The 18,089-nt window shown below is 43.0% G+C and overlaps 1 protein-coding gene across 1 annotated transcript in view; it reads left to right on the forward strand.

Annotated features, from left to right (window-relative positions):
* The window catches only part of PTPRJ (protein tyrosine phosphatase receptor type J), an 82,135-nt gene extending 64,780 nt beyond the window's left edge, over window positions 1-17,355 (forward strand). Inside the window, exons 15-24 of the mRNA XM_060276136.1 lie at window positions 1,393-1,483; window positions 3,015-3,056; window positions 4,688-4,775; window positions 5,218-5,308; window positions 5,979-6,052; window positions 6,147-6,281; window positions 7,865-7,984; window positions 9,405-9,565; window positions 11,284-11,419; window positions 11,932-17,355. Of these exons, the coding sequence (XP_060132119.1) occupies window positions 1,393-1,483; window positions 3,015-3,056; window positions 4,688-4,775; window positions 5,218-5,308; window positions 5,979-6,052; window positions 6,147-6,281; window positions 7,865-7,984; window positions 9,405-9,565; window positions 11,284-11,419; window positions 11,932-12,090 (1,097 nt within the window). The 3' untranslated portion in view covers window positions 12,091-17,355. The remainder of the gene's footprint in view (window positions 1-1,392; window positions 1,484-3,014; window positions 3,057-4,687; window positions 4,776-5,217; window positions 5,309-5,978; window positions 6,053-6,146; window positions 6,282-7,864; window positions 7,985-9,404; window positions 9,566-11,283; window positions 11,420-11,931) is intronic.
* The last annotated feature ends 734 nt before the right edge of the window (window positions 17,356-18,089 follow it).

The following is an 18,089-nucleotide window of genomic DNA, read 5'->3' on the forward strand; positions in this document are numbered from 1 at the left end:
GTTTCAGAACGCGTCTGATGAGCAGGGTATATAAAACCAACCATGTGAGGTAGTACGTGGCTACCGCCCCTTAAGCCCAAACAACCTGGAATTCCCAGACCTTACTGGGCACCCCTAACATTCTAGGGGAGCAAAAGCTAAAGGCCACACCCTGTGCTCCCAGAGTCTCAGGTTAAACACTTACTCAGTAGCAAGTGACCAAGAGGTTGGGAACTAGATTCAGTACCCAAGAAGACAGGTACCATCAGTTTTATATGGTAGGTTTATTGAAATTAGTAGTAGCAGAACTCCCAAGGTCTGTAAAATAAAATAAAATTTAGAAATCCAAACCCCATAGTGAGGACCAAGTATGCTTGGCAACTGTAGAATGCAAATGTACTGTTGGGATTGCAGTGGAGCGCTGGGAGGAAAAAGGGGGGAGAGAATGGAGTGTCGGAGAATACTGAACAGAAAAATCCCACAGTGCACTGTTTTTTCTTGTGAATCCCACTTAAACGTGGAATCCTGCATGCACCCAACAGCCTGACCTCCCTTACCATCTGATGTCTTGCGTGAACCACTCACGGGATTGGGCATAAGGTCCTAGTACTAGCCATTGGGTGTTCTTTGTACTTGAGACTTTCATCCGCTTTGTGGCTTGTAGTTGAGTTGGATGAGCCCTGGAGCAGGCTCCAGTTCACCTTATGGGAATTTTCCAGTTGCCAGCTCATGGTCAGTGGGGGCAAAGCCGTAACCATAAGTCCTGGTTCAGAGGACACAGTAAGAAGAACCTTGGAATAATAGAATTGTAGAGTTGGAAGGGACCGTGAGGGTCATCTAGTCCAATCCCTGCAATGCAGGAATCTTTTGCCCAACATGGGGCTAATGAACCCATGACCCTGAGGTTAAGAGTCTCATGCTTTTACAGGCTGATCTATCCTGCCTTGGCTGAGCTCAGTGCAGCACCGCAGTTAAAAGGACTGAGGGAGGAGCAAAGCAGCTGTAAGCTCTTCTCTGGGAGCCCAAACAGTTGGCTTACTATGTCAACTGAACCAGGTCTGGTGCGTGTAACAGGGGTGAGACCTAAACTCTGATTTGTTCAGACATCACTGAATTGCACTGAACGACTCTTTGCTTCTTGAGAGTTCAGCTAGCAATGCCTGCTCATTTCAGCTTGTTTGGATAATGGGAGATTCAAATATCTTGCTGAATCGTTATCCTGCCCAATAATTTTACCCAGTAAAATCTCAGTGCTGAATAGAAACTCTGAGCTCCTGCCTAACTAGGGCAACAAAAGCTAGTGATTGCTGAGAGTATATAAGAAGGGCCCTTGTTAAAACCTTGCGTTTGTTATTTTTTTCGCCTTGTTGTTATGACTTGTAAAGGAGTTAAAATCGTTTGTTTCTTTTCCAGATGTCATCACAGGAGCTGTTGTCGGATGCATTCTGGCTGCTGCCGTTATTGCTGCAGGAGTTGGTTTTTTCATCTTCTGGAAAAACAGAAGGTATATTAGCTGCTGCATAATTCTTTACAAGGATGTAGTTGCATGTAACCCTTCATGATGCTGGTCTCTGCTGCTTCTCTTTCGCATACAGTGGTACCTCTACTTATGAATAACTCTACTTACAAATGTTTCTACTTACGAATGGAGCTCCGTCCGCCATCTTGGATGCGGTTTAGATAGGATTTTTTCGACTTACGAATTTTTAGATAGGGTTGCTTCGACTTACGAATTTTTTCTCCCAATGCATTCCTATGGGATTCGACTTACAAATTTTTTCGACTTACAAATGTGCGTTCGGAACGCATTAAATTCGTAAGTAGAGGTACCACTATATTTGGAATGCTTGGGCTCTGTTTATACCATGCATTCAAACCATTTCCAGGCTGGCTGTCTTAGGAAGGTCAGGAGGCCTTAATTTTTATCATCGGGGTGTAATAACTCTGCAAGTAAGAAATAGGTACTTCTTAATGAACCAGCTTAGTTCAGATTCCTGCTTGGCAGGGGGTTGGACTGGATGGTCCTTGTGGTCTCTTCCAACTCTATGATTCTATGAAATATATAAATTCCTGCCAAACTGTGACTTGATAAGTCAGCAAAGGTTGGTCTTTAAAAATAATTAGGGTCGCTTTACCTCTTTTCTTAGTCTTTATTCTCCGAGTTCCCCTTGGCCACAGCTGACTATTCCAGGGATACCCACCTGATACAGTGCCCTTGAAGGGAGCTGACATGACATTTTATCAGAAGTCATGCCCTGCTGATACTATTTTTTTTCTCTTGGGAAGGCTCTGTGGGTGGATTTTGTTCACTCTCAGTGCCTGATTGCCATAAAGGTGGTCTAGAAGAAATTCTTCCCTGATGAGTTTGGGCTTGTGACCCTGGGTGGTAGTTTCTTTTTGGCCTTCATGTGCAGCTTGGGTGGTTTGCTTCCTCAAAGGCTCTGGATCTCTTGCTCTGCAGACTGCTCTTCATAGAATGCTGTGTAATCTGCAATCAGCAGCAGAGGAAGCCGCTCAGGCGCCTGGGGCAGCATACCCAGGGCAAGCCATCCATAGGGCCTCCAGAGTCTGCCTGCCTCCTCCCACTCAGCCGCCCTACAGCTGGAGGGGGGAGGCAGTGGGTGGACCGCTTGGGCAGCATCGAGGCTGCAGGCGCCCAAGCCACCGTGTCTCTCCCAGGAGAGACGCATGACTTGGGTGCACTGCAGGCCCCGCGGTGAGTGCCGCCTGGCATTTTTTCAACCCCCCTCATTGGTGACACCCGGGGCTGCCCACATCCACCGCACTGCCCTTCCTCTGCCCCTGTCTGCAATGTGTCAGTTCATCTTTGGGGAGAGCTGTGCCTTGCAGCGAATGGGTAGGGCCACATGGACTTTCCAATCCTATATCTGCTGCTTAATGGAAGGCATAGCTTGTGGCCTGATGTTGGCATTTTAGCCAAACCAGTAGTTGTGGAAAGCTTTGTATTTTTGATTTCAGTTTTTCCAAGAGTGAAAAATCCAACTAACCCTTTTTCAAAATCTACAATTCTACAGGAAAGGTGGAAAAAATAACCAGGTGCCATTTACCCAATTAGAGTAAGTTGACTATTACTATCTTCTCTTTAGAATATACTGAGGATCAATCAGAATTGGCTTTGTTTTAAAGTGGTGGGGGAGATAATACTTAAGAGTGCTTTAAAAGTATTTGGGGTCATTGAGGTCCTAATAATCTATGTTATTAAACTCTGTTATGATTAATTGGTGTAATAATGTGCCAGAATGCCTATGTAAAGATACTAAACAACATGCAAAGGCCTCCACTACAACCCTACCTTTCTTCCCTGGTGGTTAGGTGTGGAGTGCCCTGTTTCACCAGTATTAAATTCAACCTAGTTTCTATGGCTCTAAGATAGATTGTGCGTTGTGTGTGTGCGCACAGGGGAGTAGGGTTATACCTGTCCAGGTAGGGGCACAGCTGGGCCACCAGCCCAAGCTGATGGAAGGCACTCCAAGGCCATCTGAGCCTCAAGCAACAGCAAAGGATCCAGGAGTACCCCCAAGCTATGTTTAATAACTACTGGGTTGCTTTTTCTTGTCCTTCCGGATGAAGCAAGTTATGTGAGGAGTCAGGAGAAATAGATGCAACTAAATAATTGGAAATGGCAGAAGCATAGCTTAGACTATAAAGAAGATCAATTTTTAAAGCTATGCTTTTGCTCCAAAATTTAATTGGGCATTCTTGTATCACAGCAGGGAATTTGTAGTTTATGTAATACTAGATTCCAAGTATAATGTATAAAATTGCTCTGCTCAGTTAATAAAGACTGTAACTAATGTGTGCGATTTTTCTCTCTTCCTTTCCATCTTCCTCTGCAGACCGAGAAAGTAAGCAAATTATTTACTATACTCTAGATGAATAATAGAAACAGTGCTTGAATTAATGCCTCTCATTTGATTGCATTTTATTTCTGTTTAGCTTCTCAGAAAATGCTTAATGCTTTATTTCTTAAGCAAACGTGTTACGTTGTGTATTCTGCACGCTCAGCACTTCAGCTATGAAAATATGGATTTGGAATTTCTGGATTTCTGTTGTCTCTAATTCTCACCTTGTTGTACTCCAGCATGCCCTTGGTGTACAGGCCAGATAGTTGCCTGTGAAAATTCATGGCACAAATAAGTCGAGAGCGGCCAGCGGGCAAAGGTGGCAGCTTGCACCTTGCCTCCTGGCGGCAGCATCACTATCACTTGCCAGGGAAAAGAGGGTGGAGGCAACTGCAGGGTTTACAGTTTTACTGGACTGACTCTGCTGGGGCACCTGCACAATACTACTGACCTCTCCCCCCTACTTCCTAGTAAGCAGCAGCAATGCTGATGTTAGGAGGCCAGGTTGCACGCACAGCGACACCTCCACACCAGATATTCCTGAAATAAAACCTCTAGTCCCTACTGGGCTATGACCCTTTTCTATGTCAAGAGTCTGTGCTAGGCCCAAAAGAATAGATGGCATATATCAGGTACTGCCCCTATGAAAGTAACAGGGCAACTAAATGTCTGGGGTGGTCTGGGGACATTCCAGTGCTGCTGCTGCTGCTGCTGCCACCTTCAAAAGGCCATGTGTGCACTGCCACCTCTCCCTGGCAGCTGCTCCTGAAATTGAGTTTTTAGCAAAGTAAGGGTGTCGTAGATAATGTCGACTACTACAAGGTGGCTGTTTTTGTTTCTTTCAGATCAAAGTTATTTAAAGTGGAAGACTTTGAGTCTCATTTTAAGAAACAAAAAGCTGACTCAAACTGCGGATTTGCAGAAGAGTATGAGGTATGCATTTGAAATGTTCTTAGCTTTTTCTCTGTCGCCGTAATGTTTACATTCTTCCACAGAAGAGCTCAGCTACATAGCTCTCGTGTTGTAAGGGCAGGTAATAAATTAAATAATGACAACAATACACGCTTCCTCCTGCACAGCTGAAAGATTAAGGCCGTCCCGTCTTCACTGAACAGCTGAAAAAGGGAGGTGCAAATAGGGCTTGAGTCCCTGCGAAATCTGAAATTCATGTTTTGAGGTGGATTTCATTATTTAAAGAGCCAAAATTCAACTGTGAAAAAGCCATATGCAATGGGAAACAATAAGCAAACCTAACAATTAGGAATTGCCTTCCCCCAAAGTTCAGTACTGTTGGATGCCATATGACCAAGTGTTGAAGAACTATTTGCATGCCATGAGGTAAAATAATCCTAAATTCCTTCTCTATTTGCTGCAGGAGCTTAGGCCTGTTGGTACAAATCAGCCCAGATTTGCAGCTGAACTACAAGAGAACAAAGCAAAAAATAGATATAACAATGTCTTGCCATGTAAGTTCCTCAACCGTACTGCTACTAAAAACTGACCTGGCACCATCACTGTGCTAGAATCCCTTCTCCCCCTCCACCCCATCAGCAAAGATTAGGGGGCTAGGATCAGACTCTAAGGCTACTTTTAATCCTAATTACTACACCACCTATATTCTTTCATCTGGTTCATGGCGTTTTCCAAAGAATAAAAAGGTAAAGGAACCCCTGACCATTAGGTCCAGTCGTGACCGACTCTGGGGTTGTGGTGCTCATCTCACGTTATTGGCCAAGGGAGCCAGTGTACAGCTTCCAGGTCATGTGGCCAGCATGACAAAGCCGCTTCTGGCGAACCTGAGCAGCACACGGGAACACTGTTTACCTTCCTGCTGTAGTGGTACCTATTTATCTACTTGTACTTTGACGTGCTTTCGAACTGCTAGGTGGGCAGGAGCACGGACCGAGCAACGGGAGCTCAGCCCGTCGTGGGGATTCGAACTGCCGACCTTCTGATCGGCAAGCCCTAGGCTCTGTGGTTTAACCCACAGCACCACCTGCATTCCAAAGAATAGGTTCTCTTTATTTAGTGGCTTGACTCATGTGGTGTGAGCTGTGGAAAAAGGAAAATATATTGACACATCCTAATAATAATAATAATAATAATAATAATAATAATAATAATAATATTTTGCAGATGATATTTCTCGTGTCAGACTTCAGATCCAAAACCATCCAACCAATGATTACATTAATGCAAACTTTATGCCGGTAAGTATTCCCAGCCTATTAAAAAAACCAATAGTGTTTTAACGACAGATTTATAAATAAGAAAAGTGGTATTCAGACCATACTTTGATTGCAGGGTTACAACTCCAAGAAAGAGTTCATTGCTGCACAAGGCCCTTTGCCCAATACGGTGCAAGACTTCTGGCGCATGATCTGGGAGAAGAAAATTTATACCGTTGTTATGCTGACTAAATGTATTGAACAAGGCAGGGTGAGTTTTCGTTAAAGTTCCGAAACATGCTACAAAATGTTGCCATGCACCACAGCCGCCACAAATTTTGCAGCTCAATGATTCTAAAAAATTTAATTCAATGATTTTTTTTTTTTTAAACCTACCAGTTTAAGACCACAACCTGGGAAATTGGGAACTAAGACTGATGCCTTAACAGATGTACCCTGTGATCAGTAATAAAGTTGTTGAATCCAGATGCAGAGGATAAAGATGCCCCACATTGCCCTGGTTTTGTATTGCCCTAAGTTTTTTGTGTGGCACTACAGTAAACCGGAACGATAACTGCTTCTTATTCTGGATTTGGGACTGCAACAACATGAGCAACAGAAGAACATTCCTCGGCTACTGCCGTGCTTTGACTTCCACCCAGCAGGCATGCTGCAAGACCTCTGGGGTTGCTTTGAAGCCCGAGATGCTCAGTGGCGGTGGTCGTGGGAAGCAGGCTACCTAGGCAGTATGGTGCTGCCGTTGATACTAAGGGATAAGTGGAATGATGCAGCACTCTCTTACAGCCCAGCACTTCTTTTGCTCCTGATTTGTTTGATGTTTAGTGTTTTTAATATTCTGTTGGGAGCTGCCCAGAGTGGCCGGGGAAACCCAGCCAGAGGGGTGGGGTATAAATAAATTATTATTATTATTATTATTATTATTATTATTATTATTATTATTAAACCTGCCCAAAACCACTTTGCAACAGAAAAGACTTGTGAGCTAAGAACTGTGAGGTCACTTCTCTGATACTCTTATGCAAGTCCCTACGAGAACCTTTTTGACAGGAAAGGGGCACTGGCTTGCAAATGCATTGACATCTAAATAATCAAGTAACTCAACATCTGTACGCTCACCACCTCCACGCTTACAAGGTGCACTGTTTGTTGTTGCCTCTGTGAAATCTATGAAACGAGTGGAGTCTTTTCAAAGCTTACTTTGGCATTTAGCATGATTGGCACCCTCAGCAATTGCAACAGTGCTGGGCAACAAACTGGGCATGAATCACACCCCGAGGCATTGGTAGTAGAACCACTCCCACTCCTGTGGGAGCCAGTGTGGTGTAGTGGTTAAGAGCGGTAGACTTGTAATCTGGGGAACCGGGTTCGAATCTCCGCTCCTCCACATGCAGCTGCTGGGTGACCTTGGGCTAGTCACACTTCTCTGAAGTCTCTCAGCGCCATCCACCTCACAGGGTGTCTGTTGTGGGGGAGGAGGGGAAAGGAGAATGTTAGCCGCTTTGAGACTCCTTCGGGTAGTGATAAAGCGGGATATCAAATCCAAACTCTTCTTCTTCTTCCTGCTGTATCAGAGGATAGCCCCCACCTCTCACTGTTTGGCTCCACCTGCCAACACAAATGAGCAGCAAAGAGGCACAGGTTGATTTCTTTGGTAATACAGTAATTGCTTCTTAAGAAGGAGAACAATGGGGCCATATTTACTGATCTCAAACACTCTATCCCACCCACTCCCCATCTGGGCCTAAATCCAGTGTCCCCATCCCTTACTTTTCTTATATTCTTTTTACTTTTGTGGACCTATCATATAAGTTGACTTATAATTTATATTTCTAGACAAAATGTGAGGAATATTGGCCAAATAAACAATCCAAAAGCTATGGAGACATAACAGTAGCCATGACTTCAGAAATTGCCCTTCCAGAGTGGACAATAAGAGATTTCTCCATGGAAAAGGTGAGTTGTTTGCTCGCTCTCTATGTGTGTGTCTGTCTGTGTTGTGCTTATACTCTGGATTGATGATTTATCACTTAGGCTGCAATCCTATGGGGTCCCAGCAGCCATAGGGTATATCACATTTCCTTGTCAGAGACATCAGAGAGACAGGGTTCTGAGAACGAGTTCTGCTGTCTTATTTGTTCTCCTTGTCACTACAGAAACCTTTGGGCACTGATATGACTGAGGCATGGGTATGACTGCTTTTAGAAACTTCTGTTGGCCTTGTTATTCTGATAATTATTCTGATTGGGGGGGGACTAGATATGGGCAGCAGAGATTTTTCGCAGGAGAAACAAGGCTCTAGACCTACCTTTTCAATGTGATTTGTTGCCTGCTGTTAAACTTAATTATTTTAGGTTAATTTATACCTCATTTCAGATTTGGAACAGGCAATAAAACGAGTTCACAATAAAAGTGATTCTAACTCTGAATTTTAGAGATGGGCAGAATCCACTCCACTCAAGTTTGAAACTTTTCATAGAATCATAGAATTGTAGAGTAGGAATTTGAATGGATTAGGCAAGAAGACGTCTTCTGGGACCCTAAAAGTAAACATTGGATAATTGGGAAACATCATAATTGGGAAAATTGATAATTTTCCGATTAACGAGGCTCCTAAATCTCCTCATTCATCACTAGGAGCAAAGTAGAGCCTAGGAGTCTCTATATTTGACACACCTTTCCCATGTGAATAAGTTCTCTGAAAGCATGCTGTTCCCCCATAGTCATCCAGGGAGGTGTGTGTGGCAGGCCCAGTCTACCAAGAGGACCAAATTGGCCTAGAGGCCTTGTTGCTCCCCTAACAATATTTCACAGCTCTCAACCTCCAAATCTCCCCTCCCAAAAAAACCACCCAATCCCAAATTCTGTTGTGTGTGATTACTCCATCACTAGTGAAAATAGTCAAACTAGATATAAAAATTTCACTTCCCTGATTTATCCAAGCACTTTGAAAGCATCCAAAATGCACTCAGCTTGCAGCAATTCCAGAAGGTGTACTGAACCCAAAGCACTCAGAGGATAGAAATATGAGTTTGCTCAGGGAAATGGCTTTGACACTTGATGTGAGTCTCATACACTTTTAAACATTTGTTTCTTCCTCCCCTGACACTGTTTGCCCTGAGCAACTTGTCACTGTCTCTTCTTCCACAGCTGTCTTTGGGACCCAACCCTTCCACTGAGCTTTAACCTGCCTGCCCTTTTTTTCCGTTCCGCCAAGCCATTCTCATGGCTCACGTTTTCATGTGCCAGGTGCTACAGAATTGCCAGGAAGCAGCTTAAAGGCTTTTTTAAATATTATTATTCTTATGAAATACTTTGTGACATCATTCTTCTGAACCCTAACGACTACTCCTGTCCCTCTGTTTTCATTTCTAAGAGTGATTCATCTGAAAGTCACCCCATGCGACAGTTCCACTTCACAGCCTGGCCAGATCACGGTGTCCCAGAAACAACCAACCTCCTCATTAACTTCAGGCACTTAGTACAGGAATACATGAAGCAGAACCCTCCAAGTTCTCCTACCTTAGTGCACTGCAGGTACAAATATTACTTTCTGGAAGGGGAGGGGAGACTCCCAAGTCTAAGTGGTATCTATCCTATACTGTATACAGTTATGTTTGTGTGGAAGTGTAGGAGCTGGGGTGGGAATATTTCAATGCCACTGCTTATGTAACTATAAAGGCCAGGGATATGACCTCACAGGGCCTTAACACATGCAAAGTTGGGTATTCTTGTTTCTATTGCCATTCTAGTTTTCCATACAGTCACTGATTTTCAGGTGAACAATGGTAAAGGGTAAAGGTAAAGGACCCCTGGACGGTTAAGTCCAGTCAAAAGTGACTATGGGATTGCAGCATTCATCTCGCTTTCAGGCCGAGGGAGCCAGCGTTTGTCCACAGACAGCTTTCCGGGTCATGTGGCCAGCATGACTAAACCACTTCTGGCAAAATGGAACACCATGATGAGTGCCAGAGTGAACGGAAATGCCATTTACCTTCCCGCCACAGTGGCCCCTATTTATCTACTTGCACTGGCGTGCTTTCAGATTGCTAGGTTGGCAGGAGCTGGGGCAGAGCAATGGGGTGGGGATTTGAACCACTGACCTTCTGATAGACAATCCCAAGAGGCTCAGTGGTTTAGACCACAGCACCACCTGTGTCCCATAGGTGAACAATGATAACAGCACCTGATTCTTCCAGACCATTTCCTGGGCACAATCTTAGCACTAGCAGGATGGATTTACCCCCACTCTTTGCATATTCAGAGTTACTTCATGTAGAGGCATCCATCTAAATGGAGTGAGGGCAGGAACCTGACCATTACTTTGCTTACTGCCTAGTTGTCTGAAAAGCAAGAGGCAAGGCCTCCTCAGTCTCTTTTTTAATTGATGTACACTGTAGACCTGTGGTCCTCCAGATGTTGCAGAACTACAGCTCTCCTTTCCCCTGGCTGTTGGCCTTGCTGGCTGGGTCTCATGGGAGTAGGAGCCCAACAACATCTGGAAAGACATAGGTTTCCCCATCCCTGCCTTAGACAAACAGACAGCTTTTGCAATGGGCTCCATCTCTTGGGACCATGGTGCCAAGTGGCCCTAGGGCCACTTGACAGGTAATTTCTCTACCTGTGCATCACTTCTATGGAGGAAAAGGTGTCCACCAAGAGTATTAAGAGCAGCAGAATAGGTTGTGTGTGTCTTTGTTTTTTCATTCACAGAAGGAAGATAATTATGCTGTGTTAAGTGTGTTAGCATTTGTCGCCCGGGGCAGTTGTGAGACTGCCCCAGGGCTAGGACAAAGCTTTGTGCACACGTGCCCGGCTACTATTGAGTCCGGTGGTGCAATCAAATGTGCGATTGTTCCCAGCATGAAGAACAACACACAAGCCATTGAATAAGGCAAAAGTACTTTATTGTGGCAAAATGCAGAGTCTGTCTCTGTTTGCCCAGCTCAGACATTCAGAGCTGTTTAGCATGGCTGCCTCTCTCTAGCATAGCAGGCAGCGAAGAGAAAGAACAAAGGAACAACAGTTCCACTTCAGGAACGATACAGTAGACGAACATCCTGTCTACGTCACATCCACTCTGTGGGAACAAAACACATACAGTCATATGATACACAGCAATCCTATGACTGCAGACGGGGAATGAATCTCCCAACAAAGTGATCCTTAAACTGAGATATAAGCAAGGATTTAGGGCTTAACTGAAGGCAAGCACAAAGCCATTAAACACATGCGCAATTATTATTTTCTTACAGTGCTGGTGTCGGAAGGACGGGGACATTCATTGCAATTGACCGTTTGATCCATCAAATGGAGATGGAGAACACTGTTGATGTGTACGGTGCTGTATATGAACTTCGAATGCATCGGTCTTTAATGGTGCAAACAGAGGTATGGGCAGGATGCTTTTCTGAGCACGTCAATCAATGACCTACACATGGCATAGCAAGTAATATTGTCACCAGCTTTCAGCATTGTTCCAGTTGATTTAATATTTCTTTTGATAACCTGGAGATGCAACTGCAGACATCAGACCTAAATTTCTGAACAATCAACTCTGCACCGTTATTTCAGTTTCTGTTCTTATTGCTCATATGGATACCTTGAGGGGCACTGCTGTTTATTTCTTTTGAATGCTGGGGAAAAAAGAAATGCCTTTCTTGCAGTCACTTCCTATATGGGCAGGAAGAGGCAGATGTTTTAAAACTGTGAGATTCCCCCCCCCCTTTTCTTTCATATAATGAAATGGCAATGGAGAAGCCCGAGATATTTGCAAGATGTATGGATGCATTGCAGTTGTTGACTGCAGTAATGGGCATAATCTCTCTTAAAAATGATTCATCATATGAAATCTATGCTACATATTCATTATTCATGTTATTGTTATTATTTCTCTCCTTTAGGACCAGTATGTCTTCCTAAACCAGTGTGTTTTGGACATTATCAAATCCCAGAAAGATAAGAAAACAGACCTTATCTATCAAAACACAAATGCCATGGCAATCTATGAGAACTTCACACCGTTGCCACATATTGGGAAGGCAAATGGCTACCATGCATAACTGCAAGGGAATGACAAGCCTTCTACTTCTGCCTTTTACATAAGTGAGGAAATATGCACTGTTTTGTATGTCTTTCTATACAGAGACTTTTTCCACTTTTTAAAAAAGAATAACTGAAGGTGTACACATTTTTTAAAATGCCAATAGGAACTGTAGTTTCTACAATAGTGTTAAAGGGAAAATACACTGTATTTTGCAGAAGAATTTGAAGAAGGTGAAGAAGCATCACATGATTGGTGTATTATCATTGATTAAATAACGGGATCCCTTTTTGAACTTCAGAAATAATAAATGACACAGATACTTAAAATCAGGTTTGAGAGTCACTGTTCCAGAGACGTTTGTATGTACATTGGCTTTTCGCCAACAGAAACCTACATGATCAGTGACTGCTCAAGTTCTTTTTGTTTTATTTAAAACGGGAACACAAAAATTAGCAAATGGGATATTTTATTATGTACTTGTGCCTTTTTCTAGCTGTTTTGCTATAGACAAAATGATCAGAGTCCTATATTTTTGTATTGAAATTCTCAGCTGAAATATAACATTTAAATAAGAGTAATATCAGTTCTCATTTGGAATAGCTTTGTTGATTCTTCCTTCATGGAGGTGGCAACCCTTTCTTTCTATTTTACTGCAGTCTGCAAAGACTTTTCCATAGAGGTAACTCACTTGATCGTGTGAGGACTGGAGCAATCGTGTGACGCCTTGGCTGCATAAAACTGTATTAAACTGTGGAAGGGAGCCTTCTTACGTGGTTTAGCTGAAACTTGTTTAGCTTCATATTCATGCCTGGAAATTAGTACTTCCCACTTCTAAAATATTTTAATATCAGTTGTAAGCATATTCACGCACTTTCAGTACTTTTCAGAACCCACTTGTCCCTTTGTTCCTGAAACTTCCTTTTCCTTGACCTCACTGTCCATAGCCCCATTTTCACTCACTGCCAATGGATCTGGTGAGCTGAAGGTGTCATATTAAGCACAAGTGAGAAGAAAGGTGGCTGAGGTCAGTGAGGGCAAAGTGAAGGAAAATGGTGAAGAAATGAAGTGGCAGCTGCCAGTGGAATAAAAGGACATCAAGCACGTAAAAATAATAATCGTGAGTCTTCAATATGAGTATCCCCCCCCCATTAGTTTTGTGGAATATGCTAATTTCAAAGCAAATATTGAACATAGGAGATGTTTTGCTTAGCTTTTAATCATGTAAATACAAAGCCCATCAATGGGTTGTGGAAGCAGGAATGTTAAAGTACGCACTGGCTACATAAACACTTGACAGGGTGGACTGAGCTGCGTGGAGAGGCAGTTGTGTGTCGGCTCCACTAAATCTGCATTGCCACACAGGCCCTCAGGTATCACAACAGTTTCAGGAGAGCAGGGGTGCTGCCTTCAATGTGTGTAGATAGGAGGGAGGCAGCTCCTCCTCTGTGTAGTTACAACCCATCTCACTGGGAACTCATTGGGTGCCTGCTGTCTAGTTAGCAGTTAATCCAAATGTTGCGGTTATCACTTGATAGCTTATCTCCTCAGTTGGTCTTGAGGGATGGCCTTTAGTGGTGTCATTCAAGGAAGAGGAGGGCTATATCTCAATCTGAGCTTTAACTTGTTTTCTTTGTGTGTTGGTGTTGTAGTATGTGTCTTTGTCCGGGGGGGTGGGGGTGGAGGACCCACCCTATCCAGGTAAAAAAAAATTATGTTCTCGTATGTGATAAGGATTCATTTAAAAGTGCAATATTTGATTTACTGAATGAACGCTTGCCTCTATTTCCATAGAGTTTTACTCAGGTTCAGTATCTCTTCTTAGTTGTTCTGTGGTTTAATGTTCTTAAATGTGTCGTTTGTGGAAGACTGAAGAACTCCTATGGCAGAGTGATCCCAGGAAGGTCCATTGACTTTGCTCTGTTTCTATAAAAAGTAAATGGTTTCTAAAGATCTACTGATTCTTTCAGCTGCAGAATATGTTTTAGCCAGTTAAAACTGAGGTATATATTTTTAATTTTGTTGTATCAAAGATATATAATTGCTCTACCTTTTGGTTTGTTTGTTTGTTTGTAATATGCTGCTGTAGTTGTAACGGATACGATTAATGAAAATCGAAGGGTTCTCCATTAAATTAATTGTGTTGGTACACTGATGGTGAAATTATGAAGGTATTCTTAATGAAGGACTTGTGGCGTGGGAAGTGGGAGGGGTTGTGGTTCATTATTCTTTTAGTCAATGCGCTGGCAGCATTATCTCTTGAGTGTGTTATAGAGCTATATGTAAAGTATTGGAGCATTGTGGGCTCCACTCCTCAACTTTCTTTGGTGCAAAAACCCTTTGAATTGCATTGCGCTTGTGCAGAGCAGGCATTATGCTTGAGGGAATTAGGATGCTGAAGGGTATACAGTAGGCTGCACTCCATGGCTCTGGAGTACCGTATTAAAATTTTTGCCTGTGTGGCAAAATCTTTTGGAAACCAATAACTCAAAAATGGGGAAATGGTTGCTAATACAGTTCTTCTCCTACCCAAGTCTATGACTGGTGGCTCTTTATATCTATGCCTTAGGTAGAATGACATTTGGATGTTGGTGGTTGGACCAAATATATGCATATTTTCAAAAGGTTGAAAGAGGGGCCCCACTAAAATTTAGATTAATCTGTTTCATACATGCCACATTCCAATGCAGGGGTCTTCTACATAGTAGAAATGAAATCCTGCTTCATTTTGGGGGTGAGCCAATAAACCCTTGTTGTTGTCTCTGTAGACCATTATCCAGGAAGAGGTTTTGCACAAGATTTGTCTAATGTAATGAGCAAATGATCCTAATCATGCCATAATGGATGCTAGCAGTCTTTGTGCATCTTGACATGAATGCAGTTAGCATGCAAATAATTGCACTTGTGAACTCTCCTTACGAAATGGGGTCTCGGACCAAAACTGGCTTATTGGTTTGTTTGTTTTTTCTTTTTCTTTTTTCTTTTTACAAAGTGCATGTCTACCGTAGATGACTGCTGTGTTTGAAAAGTTACCAGAATGTATGTCTGTTTCCTGTTAAAATGCAGGTGAAACTCGGAAAATTAGAATATCGTCGAAAAATAATTACAATTACAACCAATAAAGGCTCGACATATCTTGCTTTGCATGTCATGCATCTATCTCATATATTGGTTTCACCTTTTCAGTTGCGTTACTGAAATAAATGCACTTTTCGACAATATTCTAATTTTCCGAGTTTCACCTGTGAATGGCATCCTTTCAAGGCAATGCAGATATTCTTAAGAATGATGAGGGGAATCTGGATTTGCCCTATCCTGTGGACAGAATGGACTGAGATCCAGTGCAGACTCCCACTGAAGGAAGTGAGGAGTGTTTTTCTACAAATACCTTTCCCCTGTACTTTTCAGTGACACCTTCCACACCGATCTGAAATGTCTCACAATCCTGCAGTGTAGTTGGGGTGGGGACGCAGAGGAGCTATAGAAGGACGAGAACCATCAAAAGTCATCTTTCCCCTTTCTTCAGCAGAATATCCTACAGGTAGAGTTCTGCTAATCAGGATCCAGCCCTACATGGCTAAAATTTGTACTGGTTGAAAACATTGGATCAATTAAAAGTTGCAGGATCACAGGCCCAGGGTTCAAAGGTAATTAAATTTTACATAGGCCCCACTCATTATGGGGGTGTAGGACTTGGGCAAAGAAAATGGGAGGGGAGCGTAGGAGCTGCATGCTCTTTGCCTCGATCAAAGGTGGTGTTACCCTCCAGATATTGCTGAATTACAGCTCCCATCAGCCCCTGCCAGGGATCATAAGCTGCAGTTCAGCAATGTCTGAAAGGCAACAGGTTTCCTCACCCCTGGCTTAGATTCTTTCCCTTACTTCCTTTCAGTTAATCCCTTGCAGCTCATTCTCCCTACCTCATGAAGATGTTGATGGATGCTACTAAAACAATGTAGCTCCTGCCCAGTGATAAGTTTATAGCGGGCATAGGCAAACTCGGCCCTCCAGATGTTTTGGGACTACAACTCCCATCATCCCTGACCACTGGTCCTGTTATCTAAGGATGATGGGAGTTGTAGTTCCAAAACATCTGGAGGGCCGAGTTTGCCTATGCCTGGTTTATAGGGTTTGGCCAGAGGCAGTCTGGCCTCCATTACTAGCTGCAATCAATGGGGCTGTCAGGGCAGGACTTTAGAGCTCAGGATGCAGCAGAATGAGCAGGGAGGCCCCCAAGAGTAGCAGTGTTGATTGCCGCATTTTCAGCATATTGCCATCTAAAGAGGGCTATAAAGTCCAGAGCCTAAAATTGCCTAACTATAACTGACTGCACATCATTTCCATAAGCCATCTGTGTGTGAGGGGTGTGTGCTGTTTTAGTTTATGCTGTAAGAACGTAGCCCTAAACATTTGCACTTGATTACCTGCCTGTAACGGGAACATAACACAATGGTCTGTGGATGTATTATGCTAGCCCATCCTAAGCATTTGTTTTGCTGACAGGCCTGATCTTCCTCTTAGTCAGAGGGTAGAAGCTCATTTGGGGCAGCAGTAAAAGGGCAGCTAACTTGTCAATTATTTGGCTTATTCTTTTTACCACTGTTGGGTTGTTATTTTTGCAGGTGGGGGTTCAGACACCAAAATGCCTTGGTCTGTCTCCTTTGCTGGCTGCAGAGATAGTCCAGCAGGGTACAAAAGTGGCTTGAATAGGAATAGTTTCTCACTAGTCTGCTTGTTATATAATTTCCTTTTGATCTATGCTTTGAAGTTGTAAAAACACCTCAGAGTGCAAAATTACGTTGCTTGGAGTGTTCAACTCATCCTTTTTTTTTTTAGCCTTAAAACTTGGGAGTAATAACCTATGGGTCAGGATTCAAAGGAAGGAGAGAACAGCTCATGCAGGCAAGAAGCTTGCTTGTTTGCTGCTTTCACCACTGCCAAAGACAGAAGTTGTCATTAAGTTTAAAAAGCAACTAGTGTCTTGGGCAGTGGAACCTGCTGTAATGCCCACATCAAGCAAAATCCCCCATGCATTCCCCTTCTTTGGATGCTTGCCAATCTCCCTGATTTTTATTTTATTTTTTATTTCCAGCGAGGCGTGATTTTAAAAAGGGAGTATTCTTTGTGCATCGGCTGTTGCTGTTATAATTGTGTGTTCAAATGATGTACAATGCTCAGTGTTTCATTCATTGTACAGATGTTTGCTGCATACTGTCCTCAATTTTAATTGTCTGATTGTTTTTTCAATGACATAAAAGTAACGAAATAAAACATTGACACAATATGTTTCAGTGTATGTTCTTCCTCTTTATCTCTTCCATTTATCTCATTCTAGGGCAGTTTCAAATATATTTTCCTGCGTATAAGACTACTTTTTATCCCAGGAAAATCTTCTCAAAAGTCAGGGGTCGCCTTATACGCCGGGTCGTATTTCTTATACGGCAAATATATCCCAAACTCTATATTTTAACTGGAAAAGTTGGGGGTCGTCTTATACGCCCAATCGTCTTATACGCCGGAAAATACGGGCACTTAAACAGTCTTTAAAAAATCTGTGCCCTCAGTGGGGGGGTGAGGGGGGGAAGCATACAAACACCCAAATGTTGTTCTATGGAGTGATGCATGTTCTTGCAAACTGCTTTATAAAGAAGAGGGAAGGCCCATTTGTGACACCGTTTTTACAAATCAAGCCGCTATGTTGTTTATCTGCATGTATTTTGATTGCTGAATAGATGTCTTTAGTTGTTTCATTTGCTGCTGCTTATTTGCACCCTGTCGCAAAGCATAGGAAGTGGTGGACCTTCAGATGGTTTTGGACTACAGCTCTCATCATTCCTGACCATTGGCCATCTCAGCTGGGAGCTGATGGGAGTTGGAGACCAACATCATCTGGAGGGCCACAGGTTCCCCACCTTTGCTTTAGCCCCACTAGAACTGCATGGTCCATTTGAAACCAAGTTCAAATGTCCAATATGCATAGCTAAACCAAAGGAATGCCACTAGGCATGATATTAATGA

This window comes from Zootoca vivipara, chromosome 1 (assembly GCF_963506605.1).
Source record: "Zootoca vivipara chromosome 1, rZooViv1.1, whole genome shotgun sequence".
NCBI lineage: Eukaryota > Metazoa > Chordata > Lepidosauria > Squamata > Lacertidae > Zootoca > Zootoca vivipara.